This window comes from Sinocyclocheilus rhinocerous, unplaced genomic scaffold (genome assembly GCF_001515625.1).
Source record: "Sinocyclocheilus rhinocerous isolate Xijiao unplaced genomic scaffold, SAMN03320098_v1.1 scaffold2715, whole genome shotgun sequence".
In the NCBI taxonomy this organism is placed as follows: Eukaryota; Metazoa; Chordata; class Actinopteri; order Cypriniformes; family Cyprinidae; genus Sinocyclocheilus; species Sinocyclocheilus rhinocerous.
This window is the reverse complement of record NW_015667273.1, coordinates 618,491-634,630: the sequence shown is the minus strand read 5'-3', so window position 1 is coordinate 634,630 and position 16,140 is coordinate 618,491. Positions and strand designations below refer to the sequence as shown.

General features: G+C 36.6%; 1 protein-coding gene across 1 annotated transcript in view; it reads right to left on the bottom strand.

Moving 5' to 3' along the window:
- The window catches only part of LOC107733536 (ankyrin-3-like), an 86,218-nt gene that overhangs the window by 43,473 nt on the left and 26,605 nt on the right, over window positions 1-16,140 (bottom strand). The window contains exons 8-24 of the mRNA XM_016545201.1: window positions 14,762-14,860; window positions 14,010-14,108; window positions 12,720-12,818; window positions 12,138-12,335; window positions 11,597-11,695; window positions 11,318-11,416; window positions 10,481-10,579; window positions 10,136-10,333; window positions 9,290-9,388; window positions 7,562-7,660; window positions 6,261-6,458; window positions 6,068-6,166; window positions 5,858-5,956; window positions 5,666-5,764; window positions 4,109-4,204; window positions 3,253-3,325; window positions 2,880-2,918 (exon numbers count right to left, since the gene is read on the bottom strand). Of these exons, the coding sequence (XP_016400687.1) occupies window positions 2,880-2,918; window positions 3,253-3,325; window positions 4,109-4,204; window positions 5,666-5,764; window positions 5,858-5,956; window positions 6,068-6,166; window positions 6,261-6,458; window positions 7,562-7,660; window positions 9,290-9,388; window positions 10,136-10,333; window positions 10,481-10,579; window positions 11,318-11,416; window positions 11,597-11,695; window positions 12,138-12,335; window positions 12,720-12,818; window positions 14,010-14,108; window positions 14,762-14,860 (1,891 nt within the window). The remainder of the gene's footprint in view (window positions 1-2,879; window positions 2,919-3,252; window positions 3,326-4,108; window positions 4,205-5,665; window positions 5,765-5,857; window positions 5,957-6,067; window positions 6,167-6,260; window positions 6,459-7,561; window positions 7,661-9,289; window positions 9,389-10,135; window positions 10,334-10,480; window positions 10,580-11,317; window positions 11,417-11,596; window positions 11,696-12,137; window positions 12,336-12,719; window positions 12,819-14,009; window positions 14,109-14,761; window positions 14,861-16,140) is intronic.

The following is a 16,140-nucleotide window of genomic DNA, read 5'->3' as shown; positions in this document are numbered from 1 at the left end:
CCTCCGAGAAAAAGACTGATGATGAGGACTCTATTCGGGGTGCTCATGTGAGAGTCGGTCGTCCCGAGTCGACAAGAACTCTCGTAGCACTGGATGTACATGCGTATGTGCAAGATTTACATCCGTTCATTCGCCCGGTAAACGTTAAATCGCAAGGCAGCCTGGGTCAAGCGAAGGAGGATCTACCAAAGCTGCACTCTCACATGTCAGGGGAGCTCTGCTCTCTTTCCAATCCAGCCTCGCGCGCGCGCAGAAACAGAGCAGCCCCAATGTGTGTGTGTGTGTGTTGCTAAAGATTTTGCAGGTCTAGCAGCAAGTGTAAGGTGGTAATAAGACACCAAGTACTGTCAACATAGTTCTCTCAAGAGAATGAAGGGAGTCACTGCAAGCACTTTTCTAATATATGCGTGTTCTGGTTTGTCTGTACTTCTGAGGGTCAAACATTTTTAAAAATCTCCTCACAAATACAAAGAAACCTGTTGATAACTGACTTGTGTGGACCACTTTCTTCACTATTTGAAATGCTCTTATCTGAATCGTGTTATGCTTTACATTATATCTAATCATAGGTGTTGACAAACTCTACTTTCAGGCCTTCAGGCTGAAATCCATGCCTGAATCTTACAAAGTTAACAGGTCTGTGCCAGTGTTGTTATTGTTAACAAAACATAATCTAAACAAAATTTAAAGTGCTTCCTTGGCAACTAACAGACTCTGACAACTAATAAAACAAAGGCATATAACAAAATTACTAATACTAAAATGAAAACTGAAAATATAAATTAAATGTATAATATTAATAAATAATTTGTGTATAAAAAATACAAAAATAAAATTTCTCGCTGAGTCTGTGTAAGGGTTGAATCTAAATTATTAAAAAAACTGTGTCCCCTCTAATATAGCATCATAAGACAAGTGTGTGTATATGGATAGTTCTTTAAACAGATAAATGTTGTCTTTTATCAGCTAATGTCAAGGTCTCCTCAGACACTCACACTCAGAGTCACTATAGAACATTCATGAAACTCATTACAACGTGCTAAAGAACATTACATAACTGTAAGGAAGTTCACCCCTTCTAAGTACTGTACTTACAGTGCATGCATGCAACATCTCCTTTTAACCATGTGTGTAATTTGCTGAACTAGGCACTGTGCTCTTGGACGTTTGTGGGACGCATCAGGCTTTGATATTTAATACATGAAATATAACCATTAAGACATTAAACTGGCTACACTGTGATAAAATGATAAAATAATAAAAACAGCTTAATAAAGAGATTAAATACAGGGTTCCCACAGCCCCGAAATTTTAAAAGTGTAATTTCCAGACCTGGAATAATCATGTAAAAACAATTTTAATACATAATTGAAAAAAATAAAAAATAAAGGGAAAAAAAAAAAAGTTAAAATTTCTATTGTCAATATAAATGTTATATTTATGACAGTAAAATTTAATACGCAATTTAAAAAGCTAAGCTTTTCAATAATTATGATTTTATTTAAAAGTTTAAATTATCACTATCCAGTCATTACAAACAACTGGTAAAGTCATGGAAAAATCATGGAAGTTCATGGAACTGTTGCCTTGGTAAAACACAAAAATTACTAATAAAAACTAAAACTAAACTAAGGCTAAAATGGAAATAAAGATAAATTAAAGCTAAATAGTAATATTTTAAAACATCAAAAGCTAATAAATTAACAAAAATTAACCTAAAATTAAAATGTAAGCATAAAACAAAAATATTAATATATAAAAATAAATAAATAATAATAAATAAAAGATTAATATAAAAATATTAATCAAAATTATTTTAAAAAAAGTATTATATATATAAATAATACTAAAATAACACTGGTTAGAAAGTCTAGGAACACTGCACATGTAATCATCTTAATTAAAATCTAGAAATGCAAAAGGTTTCTGCAAGGAAGGACTAGGTTTAGGGTATAGCAAATATAATTAGCGCAATATAAAAACAATAAATGTAAGTAGACTCCACCATAATATGACAACTAACAGCTGTATGAGTTACAACATCAGATCGGGGATCAAAGGTGCAGTGTTCATTGCTTCTGACCAACATAAGACCTACATGCACAGCTTAATGGGATTACACAGATAGCTTCCAGGATAACCTATGGATCTATTATAGGCGTCTGCTGTTAATACACACACACACACACACACATACATACACACACACACATGCACTAATGCACACTTTACCTCTCAGCACTGCTAAGACAGCAGTTTCAACACTAGACTTTTTACTGCTTTGTCATATTCCAAGACTATCTCTCTATCCCTCTCCATTTTGCATGTCGCTTTTGCTCTCAGGTAGAGGGGTGACACCTGTGGGCCAAGTCAGTGTCACCTGCGGCATTGTGAGCGTATCTGCTGACACACACGGTAACCGTATACCCTCATCCCTCCAAGTAACCATGGAGAGGAGTGCAATGAGGGACAACAAGCTCATGAATATTTCAGCGTTGCACCAGAAGACAAGAGAGAGAGTTTGGCATCATAGTCAACACGTGGAGTGTTTTCTTCTCCTCCTGACACCAGCTTCACTGTATCCCAGGCAACTGTATGAGTCACATACAGGCTTTTGTGGGCATCTGTTATTGTGTTTCTATGTGTGAGCATTTGTAAATATGTTTTTATAACTATGAAAAAAACTGTGTGTGTGAGTGTCAAGTTGGCTTAGACAGGAAATCACAGCAATCACACTCTGGTTATGTGCATACAGACGAAACACACACAGCGCACTGCAAAGCCAGGCGAGAGGAACGCATCTAAGCCGAGTGAGTGTGTGCGTGAAGCGAGGGATGATTATAAAGGGGAGGAAAAAACAGAACTGCAGAAGTGTGTACCTTCTTCCCCATCAGCCTGAGCTTCATGATTTTTCATAGCTGTCAAACATACAGTACACAGCAATAGGTTAAATGTACACGCTCTCTCTCTCTCTCTCTCTCTCTCACACACACACACACACATACAGAATAATGAAGGCAGATAGTGTTAGCCCAGTGATCATGGTGCAAGCTAGTGGACAGCTGTCAAAATAACTATTTGAATATAAAATATGAATAATATTTTAACAACTGCCTCACTGACTCAGTGTGCAAATGGTCACAGCAGAGTAAAGAGTTCTTTACATCAGTATAAACCAATATAGTTAACCAAGAAAGAGTGAAACTGTGAGTGTGTGTGTGTGTGTGTGTGTGTGTGCTTAGTCAGCTTTACCTTCATCATCAGACATGTCGAGGAACTCATTCATGGTCTCCGGGACATTGATCTTGTGTTTCTCAGTTACAGGCTGGTCAAAAATGGAAAATATGCAAAATATGAGTTCGAGATACTCCAACTTCCATGAAAATAAATAGCATACAATTGATCATTATATTCATAATATGACATAATACAACTTGTTTTTAAAATCAATGATATAATACAGATGTAAAAATTCTGGCTTATATCGATAAGCCGATAATTACTTTTATGTTAGTTCTGATAACCAATATATTATATAAATATATAGGAATGTTAAATTATATTATAATATAATATTATAAATATAAATTTTGTAATTAAAATGATATTATAACATTAATATTAAATTGTATACTATTTTGTTCAAATACATTAAAAATATAACAGTAAAAAACTAAAATCAATCATTTTAGATGCTCAGTAATTTAGAATGTGTTAATGAATTATTACTGTTTTTAAAGGTTAACTTTAACTTTGGCATTAGATGATTGCAAAACTAATCTTAATAGAAAAAAACTGAATGACTAAATATCCAATAACGCTTGAAACATAGTATATTCAAAATTCAATTTGAAGTGTAATTTTAAAAAAAACATAGCATGGCTTACAGTTTTGAAATGAAGTTAAGAAATAATGTAAGAATTAAATTCTTTGCTCAGAAGTGATTAGCATGATGTGGCTGGTTGGTGTGGATTTGATTCAAAATGCAAATTGCATACAATACAAATTGCCTGGTATTCATTTCTATGGTAATTGTGGACATTGAGGGGAGAGGATGTTGATGGAAGTAGGTCAGGATGCAGATGGTGGCGCAGGCTGAATATGTTACCGTGGCAGTGAGGTTTTCATCTGTAACTCCTCTCAGCGTGTCCACTACGGAGATGTACCCCAGTCGTCGAGCAATGGAGAGAGCTGTGTTCCCATTCTGCCACACACAAACACAAAACAAAGACTTTACATCTGTATATGAGGCATTTTATATGTAGCATATGTAAATGTAGGTATTATAAGCATAACAGAGTGAGATTTGTGTTTATATTAAAGGTACGCTACTGTAAATGCCTTTACTGTGACTTTTGATTAATTTAATGCATCCTAGTTTAAAGGGGTCCTATTATGCTCTTTAACAGTTTAGACGGTGTTTCAGTACTGCCCCGCCCCTTGCCAAAGCAGCAAGTTCCGTCTGCTCCGGTTTAGTTAAGGATGGCGTCAATATTGCCATATCAATTTGAGCCGGATTCAGACCCAGAGAATATTGAACAAGAGGATCGCGCAGAACCTTTGCACGCACTGATATTGCAAGACATATTAGAGTGGTAACGTTATTGTTGTTTTTTTTTGTTTTTTTTGGCTAAATCACGTTTTAGATCGTTTTAGGTCAACAACCGCTTAAAAATAACTGCATTTACTATGTACAGATAAGTGCATATGTATTATTTTTTATTGTTATTTAATTCTAACATTATAACATGAATTGCAGTGAAACTGTTATACAGTTGAATTTATTTATACCATAGTCCAGTGTTTCCCAGGCGGCATATATATGCAAACTCATGCTCTGCCAGCGGGAAGCGCTGTTGGAGTGATAGAGATCAAGGTTTCCTCGGTAACGGCTGTACACAAAGCAGTGCTCCGCTCAAAAAAAACATTGCTTTATCAGACATTACATGCAAGATTAAATGAAAATGACATCCATTTTTCTGAAGACAGTAGGTTTCCTTCAGAAATACAGTGATATAAAAACACCCGCACTCATTGTATGGGATACACTGTAGTCTCATAATTGAAGTGTAAATTCTGCAGATTACATCATTGTCCAGTATTGTACTGTCAGCAATTTATTATAAAAACGTTTTCATAATTGTAACATACATATTTACATACATAATTATTCAGGTGCATTTGTCTGATGCACTCAACCAAGCGTTCTAACCACGACCTCGCCCCCTCCCACCCCCCAACCATTAGAATTTCCGTAGGCGGGAATTATTTTAATGATATTCTAATGGGCCACTTTGTGATATCACAAAACCCGGAAAACAAACGCTGTAGTCCAAACGAGCCATTCGTTGTAGTTCTTGAAAAGGGATTTTTTTTAAAACGAAATATCTCCCTTTGGAGTGGACTTTGAGATTTGTAAGTTTGAAGATCTTTTTTATGCCCAAACATACACACTACACACTGACTAAAATTCAAAAAGTGAAAAAGCATAATAGGACCCCTTTAAAAAAAGTATTATTTCTTAAAAAAAAAAAAAAACACTCACCCCAAACTTTTGAACAGTAGTGTATGTGTGTATATGTGAGTGTGTGCTACAGTACACTGCTGACCAAGGTTAACAGCTTGCTGAGTGAAGCAGATATTCCCAGCATGTCTCAGTACTCACCACTGTGAGCTCATTGGGCGAAGCTCCATACTGAAGCAGCATATTAATGATGTGGGTGTGGCCTTGCTGCGCTGCTTGGTGTAGAGGTGTATAACCGTTCTATGCACAGAACGACAGAGAAAGAAAGTCAATTTACATGCAAAACAAGATAATATCTCTAAATATCTTTTGACAAACTACAAACAGACTCACCTTTGTTTTAGCATTAGGCTTGGCCTGATTCTCTAACAGGAAGTTGGCCATCTTCATGTTGCCATAGTGGCAAGCCACATGCAACGGAGTGTAACCACTCTGTTAGGAGAATATGACAAACAAGAGAATATCAGACACTGATACAGACATGTTGTACAGTCCACAATGAACCTGTAATCTATGGAAACGCCACAAAACCTGAACCCTGACCTTGGTTTGGGCATCAATTTCTGCTCCTTGGTTCAACAGCACTTCAACAACGCCTGACCTGTCATCCTGTGCAGCCAGGTGCAGAGGCGTGAGACCGTTCTGTTTTAACAAACACACACTGTGAGTCAAACTAATACTTATTCTCAACCGTGTGCTGTGTGTATGTGTAATATGCATGTGTAAGTATGTTTACCTTATTGCCCATATTAACATTAGCCTGTTTGGTGAGCAGCAGGGACACGAGGTCCACACTGCCCTCCTGTGCAGCTAGGTGGAGGGGGCTGATGCCCTGACGGGTCACTGTGTTACACTCCGCCCCATATTCCAGCAATGTTGTCCCAATCTCCAACTGATTCTTCTTAGCTGCGATATGAAGAGGTGTGTAGCCATTCTAGAGAGAATGAGAGAGAAACAATTTTTTAAAATAGAAATACTATGCAGGCATGCAATAATATTTTCTTCTTTTTTTCATAGTACTTTTCTTGAGTACACAAACCAATCAGGATTTCTCAAATTTAGCAAAACAGAGACTGTAAGAAGCAACCAAGCACTTCACTCCCCTCAAATTCCTAGCCTGTTACCATGATGACTACTTTAATATCAGTCTAGATACTCTAGATATCTCTGGGAAAATGCAAGCCATGAATTTTGGAATTGCAAAATCATATACTTAATCCATCTTTTTGTCTTGTTTTCTATAAAAACATCTAAAAATGCTAAAACAAGATTAATTTACCTGAGAATCTTTTTAACATTAATCAAACATGCAGTCGCTAACACGACATAATGATGGAAAAAATATGAGATTGCAGGAAAAATTGTATTTCAGTGTTTTTGTATTTGCTGTACACTGGCTTATCTAAATAAAAGGCAAAATCATCTGGAAAAAAAAAACTAATAAAAAACACCCCAGAAAACTTTTGCGAGCAAATGCGAAAGCATTGAAATATTTTTTTTTCCTCCAATCACATTTTTTTCCCATTACCATGTCCATTTACGAACTCCAAACGAAATTAAGTGAGATTTGCTTAAAATAAGAATAAAACGATTTGAAAATAGAGTAAGAAAAACATACTTTATACAAGACACATTCTTTAAAAATTTTGTTTCTCAGGTAAAATTTTCATGTTTTTATTTATTGTTTACTGGACCACAAAATAAAAATGATTAAAAAATGATTTTTGCAAAGCTCATTGTTAGAATACAGCCTGTTTAACAACTCTTCTGTGCTGTTGTGTGTCAATTTGAGTTAATTTAGTTTAATTTTCTTATCAGATTTATCAGATTTCCTGCAATTTAACATCAACTTTTCAGCCTAAGACTTCCTCCACAGATGTGATTTGTACATGGCAACAAAGTCACAAACAGCACATTGTGACTCTTGAGATGTGATTGTGTAAGGTCAATAATAGCTACACTAGATTTCAATGGCAAACAGCACGAAATGGTTAATCCAGCAACCCAGCCTCGATGGGTTGGAGAGTGTGTGTGTACCTTTGCAGCAGAATGAGGAGATGCTCCCTGGTCCAGCAGTAACAGAGCCACTCTCTGATTATCATAGTGAGCAGCCACATGCAGCGGTGTTAACCCAGTCTATAATATACACACAGACCCAAGCACGATCACACACACACACACACACGCAGACCCCAGCACGATCACAAACACCAGCATGCACACACACATACACAAAAACACAGGACGCATGCATGTATGTCAGCACATACAGTACATGAGCGTGCACATGGTAGGTGTACACACACACGCACGCACACATACACACAAACACACCATGTTAAAGTTAGAGGGAAGAAATCCCAGCAAACCACATTAAGCTAGCAGTTCACTAGTTCACACATAGTATGACATGAAAAAACACTTTCACGGGATGAATGTGTCTTTCCTTGACACAGATTAAAAGGAATAGTTCACCCAAAAATGAATTTTATGAAAATGTACTCACCCTCAGATCATCCAAGATGTAGATGTGTTTTTTAGCATTAATCATCACTTGCTCACTGGATCCTATGCAGTGAATGGGTGCCATCAGAATGAGAGTCCAAACAGCTGATAAAAACATCACAATAATCCACACAACTCCAGTCCATCAATTAATGTCTTGTTAAGCAAAAAAGCTGCGTGCTTGTAAGTAACAAATCCATCATTAAAACATTTTAACTTTAGACCATTGCTTCTGGACAAAATAGGAGTCTATAATCCATAATAACTCATATTTTAACCTTAAGCTAAAATTTTAAGTTAAAAGATGCCTTGATGGATTTGTTTCTTACAATCATGAAGCTTTTCACTTCACAAGGCATTAATTGATGGACTGTAGTCGTGTGGATTAATTATAGATTATTATGATGTATTTATCAGTTGTTTGGACTCTAATTCTGACGGCACCCATTCACTGCAGAAGATCCACTGGGGAGCAAGTGATCTAATGCTAAATTTCTCGAAATCTTTTGCCAAAAGGTCTGAGGGTATGTACATTTTGGGGTAACCTACTCCTTTAAGCTTCTGTGTTGTATTTTCATATATGCACTGTTGTACTTATTAAAAAGCATAATCTATGTTAAGGAAACCAGACCCTCATGACAACACAGCTGACTTAATGACACAGGAAAATCAGCTAAATTTGTCAGCTCTGTAAATATCTCTCAATAAAGCTAGTTATTATGACAGTCATACTTTGTAGTGCAAGAATAGTGAGGAGGAACCATTTGGGGAAAGGTTGACACAGATGAACAGACGAAGACAAATGAAGGCCCTGTCCCAAATGACGCCCTTGGCCCTTGTGGTCTAAAGGCGTCATGGTTTGGCTGGTTAGCTTGGCCCAGTTAGCCCCTGCTGGTCGATGTTGTAACTACACCATCTGGCTATAAAATCAGGTTTCTTCATTGAAGGCCATTCAAAAATAGCTGTTATATATAAAATAATGTTCTCTGACCATTTTTTGTAAGTAGACACAAGTATTTCATTACATTATAGTAAATGTTTTACCAATGCCCTATTTTATTTAATTTTTTTCTGACTTTTGAATCATAATGACAAATGGGACACCATACGAACAACCATGAGTGAAGTCCACATCAAATTTTGGGACAGGACCAAGCTGTGTTATGTAAAGAAATGTAAACCACCATGCATAAATGGGCATATTTTTAGATGTGCTTGTGCATGTTATTGTGTGCATAATGTTTGCATTTGTTCACCAACCTTTCCTGCTGCATCCGGCACAGCTTTCTTCTGCAGCAGAAGATTGGCTACTTCCAACTGCCCATACTTTGCAGCCACGTGCAGGGGAGTGAATCCTTTCTGTGGATGTATATGTGGTAATGAAAGAAGGAGAGAGAACAAAAAAATGAAAAGATATTTTCATTATGACAGAACAAGGAGAATAAAGCACTATGCACACAAACCACATATAGTGGAGTCCAGAAAATGTTTTTGACAGAAGTCTCTAATGTTCACTTTGTCTCTTTATTTATTTAATCAAAAATACAGTAAAAACAGTAATATTGTGAAATATTATTACTATTTAAAATAACTGTTTTCTATTTTAATATATTTTACACTGTAATTTATTCCTGTGATGGCAAAGTTGAATTTTCAGCAGCCAGTCTTTAGTGTCACATGATCCTTCAGAAATCATTATAATATTCTGACTTGGTACTCAAGAAACATTTCTTATTATTATCAATGCTGAAAACAGTTGTGCTGCTAAATATTTTTGTGTAAAACCTGTTAAAAAAAATGTCAGGAGTATATGATAAATAGAAAGTCATTTATTTTAAACCGAAATCTTTTGTAAAATTATAAATGTCTTTAGTGTTACTTTTGTTCAATTTAATGCATACTCACTAAATAAAAGTATCCATTTCTTACCAAAAAACTTGTAGTGACACCAAACGGTGATGTATGTTTCTATAATTTTACATGATGACTTTTATTTGTTTACTTTTTCAAAGTCCTAAAACTTTACTAATATCCACATTTAAATTCCAAATGTTCAATGTGGTCTCAGACGTTTGCCCCCGCTGTAAGTGATTACGCAGTACACACCTTAGTTGCTGCAGAGAGGGATGTTCCCTGCTCCAGCAGGAGTGCTGCTATCTCCTGATGACCCTCACGGGCGGCGAGGTGGAGAGGGGTGTAGCCAGAGGTGGTGGCAGCATTGGGTAACGCCCCCTTCTGCAGCAACTGCTGCACAATCTCCAATTTTCCCAGGCGGCTAGCAATATGCAGGGCTGTTTGCTCATCCTAGAAATTGTCATTATGGAAATAGAGAGTGAAAGAGAGAGACAATGGTAGGCAAAACTGAAAAGCTCATCTGTCATGTTCTAATCATGTGTGTGATGGGATGTGGACAGTGGTTTATTCAAATCTGAGCTAAGGTATGTGTCTCACCTTGGCTTTGATGTCCACTTTAGCACCATTCTGTAGCAGGTATCTGACAACATCAGCCTGGCCGGCTCTTGCTGCCATGTGCAATGCTGTTTCACCTCTCTACAACAAAATATTGATGAAGTGCTTGTGAGTTGCAAGTTTTAATATATTAATTCAAAATGAATTTTAAACTCATTATTACATAATAATATTGTGATGGAATATTTTTAATGAAAAAAATCAAAGAGGGATATTAATTTTATTATTCATAATTCCAGTATAGCCATTATAAATTATATTTAATATAAAGAAAATAATAATATTTTCTTTAATACATTTTAACCAAAACTTTCTCACAAGTAAATTTTGTATTGATTTTCTCATTCAAACTACAAAAATATTTTATTAAAGCAATATAATTTAAAATATCCAACTCAAAATGATAAAGAACAGTTATTTTGAATGACATGGGGAAGAGGAAGTGAAATCATTTGAGTCTTCGCAGGGCCAAGTTCAAAAGTTGGCTCTCATTCAACATTCATAATTTGTTGTTTTATCATGTTTGACAAAATTAATCAAACAAAAATATGTCCAACCAGTCACTTAAAATATCAGTTTATTTTTGTATGTTGTTTATTTTTTACATAATATATCATTCTATTTCATTTCAATTTTGTTCATTTAGCTTGAGTTGCACAAAGCCATATACTGTATTAACAAATTAAGATATTCCATGTCTAATAGAATGTTTATAATGATAGAACTGCATTTACAAAAGTAAAAGTTAAGTTTCACAGAAAGACTCACAGTACAAATACTGTATCTGTGAGCGACACTGTACTTAAAGAGGAAACGTACCACGTTGGTGGTGTTGGGTGAGGCTCCATGATGCGTGAGTTGTTTCACTATGTTCTCATGACCCATAAATGCAGCAACATGGATGGGCGTCAATCCCGACTAAAACATCCAAACAAAACACAAACAAACATTGAAACATATATAAAACTGCTTGTGCTATGTTTTCCAAGCATATACACTAAAACGGTGAATATTAAACTCATTTTTAGTGCTTTTCTGCTACAATATCATGTCACATAAGTTATTAATAAACATCCAATCCTCATATTTCTCTCATACCTCAGTGACTGCCTGCAGTGATGCCCCGTGTTTCAGCAGCAGTTCCATCACCTTCATTCGGTTCTTCTTACAGGCAATATGAAGAGGTGTGAAACCGTTCTGTTGATGTAGACACAAACATGCTCTGCTTGACTGAGATGCCACCACACCCACCTTTACCAAAAGTAGGGAACCACAAAAACCTTCCTCTGGTTGAACGAACCCACTGTATTCTGTAATAAAGCTGTGTGCTGCTGTTCATTTTATCAGTTTTAAACTCCAATCAAGTTATTTCTAAGGTTCAGGTTTATTTTTAAACTGTCATAAGCATGTCTGAGTATTACTATGGCAACATGCTCACATTGTGTCACCCTCCCTGCCACAACTGTGTTTTTGTCTCACACATTGTGAAGCGAGAGATTCACATTCATACAGCTGCGTCTGTTAACACAGGAAAATGAACCCAGTCACTCCAAGAAAGAAACGCAGAGAGAAAGGAAACAGCGAGAGGCTATTTTCTAAATTTGAATGTGTATGGCTCTCTTTTTCTCTCTGCTCTCACCAGGGCTTTAGCGTTGGGGTTGGCCTTCTTATCCACGATGACTTTGGCCACTTTGTAATGTCCGCAGTGAGCGGCTACGTGCAGTGCCGTCAGGTAATCGTTGGTGACATCATCCACGGGAGCATTGTGCTGAAGGAGCAGCTGGACACAGTTCAGGTGATCCCCTTGGGTCGCCATGTGCAGCGGAGACAGACCGTTCTATAGCAAACCAAAAAATAGCAATGGACATTTAACAAGAATAATGCTAATAGATAAAAAAAATCTATAAAACCAATATATATGCTTTGACACCTAAAACCACAATCTATGGTGAGATATCAGATTCCTGCAGTCAGGAGAAAATATGATAGCAAAGAGGGCCTGATAAACATGTCGCTTCTGTAGAAATAATGGCCACATGAGGGCAGTCTCAGGCATGTGCAGAAAGAATGGGTAAATCAGCAATCAAATATACCCCCACCAACCTTCCTTTAGCAACTTCCCCTGAAAATTTGTTGGCAACACTGCCCCCACCCACACACACACACACACACACACATAGAGGCAAAGTAACTCTTGGGGTCAGAGAAGCAGAGGTCTTACTTTCGTTTTGGACAAGATGGGAGCTCCCCTGTCCAGCAGCATCTCAACAACCTGCTCATGTCCACTGCGTGCGCCACAATGCAGAGGGGTTAAACCATCCTTTACGTACACACACACACCCAGGCAAACACAAAGATAAAATGTTACATAATATTAAAAACGTACCCTCTGAGATCATATTCTTAAGAACAGCTGATACCACAGACAAACCTCAGCACCTCCAGATGCTCCACGGATACTATATGCTGACCTGCTTGAGATTTCTTGCAAAGCTATTCAACTTTAGGCAGTATAAAGTATTGCAGTTAATACTTCTTTGGATCTTGCCTGATAGTTACCTTTACTAATGCACCTACACTGAAGATTTATTTATTTATTTAAATATATTTATCGATTTATTGATATTAATTTTATTTTATTTTATTTTGACAGTTTTAGTCACCAAATTGTATTGTGTGCCCTTACAGGAATTCTAAGCTAATGTTGACATACAGTATTTACAAGGTGCATAATGTTCTCTTGGGCTCATCTGTGATATCACTGAGGTCAAAGGTCAAAGGGTGAGCTACTATATATAACTGCAGGAACGTCCTAAGAAGCTGCCTGACATTTTCCTTAAGGTGAAGCTTGCTGAATCACAGATTAATTTAGGCAAAAGTCTCGTCTTGTTATTCCTATACTAATAGTATATTTTATATGTCCATTTCCATAGTTGCGCATTTAAAAGTTTGTGGTCAGTAAGATTTGATTTTTGGGGATTTTTGAAAGAAATTAATAATTGTATTCAAAATAGATGCATTACATTGACAGAAATGAGTTTCGTTGACGTGACAATAAATACATTTATAATGTTAAAAAGATTTCTATTTCAAATAAATGCTGTTTTTTTTTTTATTTCAAAAGAAAAATCAAAGAAACCTGAAAAAAAAAGCTTCCACAAAAATATTAACATTGACCATATTAAGCAATGTTTCTTGAGCTCCAAAACAGCATATCTGAATAATATCTGAAGGATCATGTGACACTGAAGACTGTAGTAATGAACATTCAGCTTTGCCATCAGATATAAATTACATGCATTGTATGAAATATATATTAAAACAGAAAACCGTTATTTTAAATATTTTGCAATATTACTGTTTTTATTGTTAATTTATTTATCAAATTCATGCAACATCTTTGGAAAACAATTAAATCTTAATGACCCAACACATTTAAATGGTAGTGTAATTTGTGGTAATTTGTAGTATAGCATACATTTGTGTGTGTTTGTGTGTGTGTGTGTGCTACCTTGGTCTTGGCATCAATTTTTGCTCCACGGTCCAGCAGCAACTTAACCATGTTTCCATTCCCTCTCTTAGCCGCCACATGCAGTGGAGTGATGTCATTCTGTATGCAACCCACACAAACACCATAGGACACACCGCAAAGACAAAATAGATAGTTACAATCACACTCCACAGACATTAAATCAAAATAACTACATATGAAATAACAATAATATATTTCTGTGAAAGAATACAAAATATTCTGAATGGCATATGAGATGCATTGCGACCATGTGCATGTGACCCTCAGGCTGCAACAGATTCATACACGAGGTTGTTTGGAATGAGCCGGCCATATGACAGTTTAGAGAGTTCAGCCGAGAGGGCATTTGGCAGATGTACACACACACACACACACACACACATACATGTGAGCATGTGTGCTCACAAAAAGCCTTAGGCAGATCATTTAGCTCATTCATCAAAACACTTATGGAGCATTTTAGGCTGGAGTCTGGTGACAATACTACAACATTAATGCAATACTGCCCCCATTTGACAATCAGAGGAACTGCATGACCACAGTCATATTGAAACCAAGTCTTGGTGCATTTTGAATGGGAATCAGTTCCCCTGAATGGTATATTCAAACGTGTGTATTCCAAAGAATTAGCATAAGGTCAAAGATAAGATTTTAACAGATTTTGGAGGATCGTTTCCCTTTAATCTGTTCAAATTGGTCCACTGAAGCAGTAGATGGTGCTGTGATCTCACCCTTGCCATGAAGTCCACTGCTGCTCCTCTATTTAACAGGAGTGTTGCTACGTTGATGTTTCCATAGTGGGCAGCAATGTGGAGAGGAGTGAAACCACTCTGATGACAAGAAAGACAAAGAGCAGAATTGTTAAAACAATTATTTATCCATTTAGCTACCCGTGCTTCCTTAGACTTGGGATTATCTGTGTTCTCTTGCTACTAATTATGATCCTCTCTTTAATGGCTAAATAGAATTATATAGCCCCATTACAATTTATCACAAATAATTTAATTTGTATACTTTACATTCATCAATAAAAACGTAAAAACTAAATGACAATGGATCTGAGTGTGTTACATCAAAAATAAACTCTTTATATAATATAAGAACATTTTGAATATGAAACGCAGCTGTCAAAGCGAGATGGAGGTGTCCGGTAGGCTGCATTGCAGCAAAGGCCTTCCAGTCATGGAGATTTCCATCTCAATTAGCCAATAATCCGACACAAAGCAGGTGGTGCTCAGCATAGCCCTTCCCCGCCTCTGTTTGCTCTCTCATCTCCAAGGGAACGGGGCTCCACCCATTTTGAGGGGAATTATTGCAATTATTAGCCACAGGCGTGAATGAAAAACAGTGGGGGTTTAAACATTTCCAGCTGCACACTAATAGACTATGATATTTACAGAACTAACTCTAGACAAGAGACAACACGTACTGTCACCTATGAGGAGAACGGAATAAACATTCTCATAGATTATCACCATACAGTCATCATGATCAATGCATTCACATTTCTATTCACTCAGAAAACCCTTTAAATGCTTCAAATTCATGGACATGGCACTTTGCTCTTTACATGTGGTTGTTAGTTTGCAATTTAGCAATGTTCTCTATCATGCAAAACTGTGAACTATAAATCTACACGGCCAAACTGCTGTTGCTTGCCGTGTTGGCAATCCTGACCATGCACATGTGCAGATACTTTTTGCAACATTGCAACAATTCTAAACTGCAAGATTTCCAGATGTTTAACTGAAACCGAGGGAGGTATTTGTCTAAAGGCCCATGCACAAGCCCCAGAGAGGGAGGACTAAACTACCAGACAATCTCATCTCTGCAGCTGGCCAGCCGGGTTCCTCTTTCACAGCCAAACCAAATGAATAGATGTCTCACAAGATCTAATGCTCAAAGGAATAACATGCTACATCCAGTTAGTAATAAAAGCTGTTTAAAAGGTCAAACTTAAAATGTACAATTTTCTCACTTCTACAGTAGCAGGATGTGCCAGTGAAGTGACCTTTGCATTATGCAGTACTCTAATTCTAATGAATTCTCTTCTCTTCATCTTCAAAAGGCCAGATGAACTTTCACAAACATTTTAAAACTTAGTTTTCAC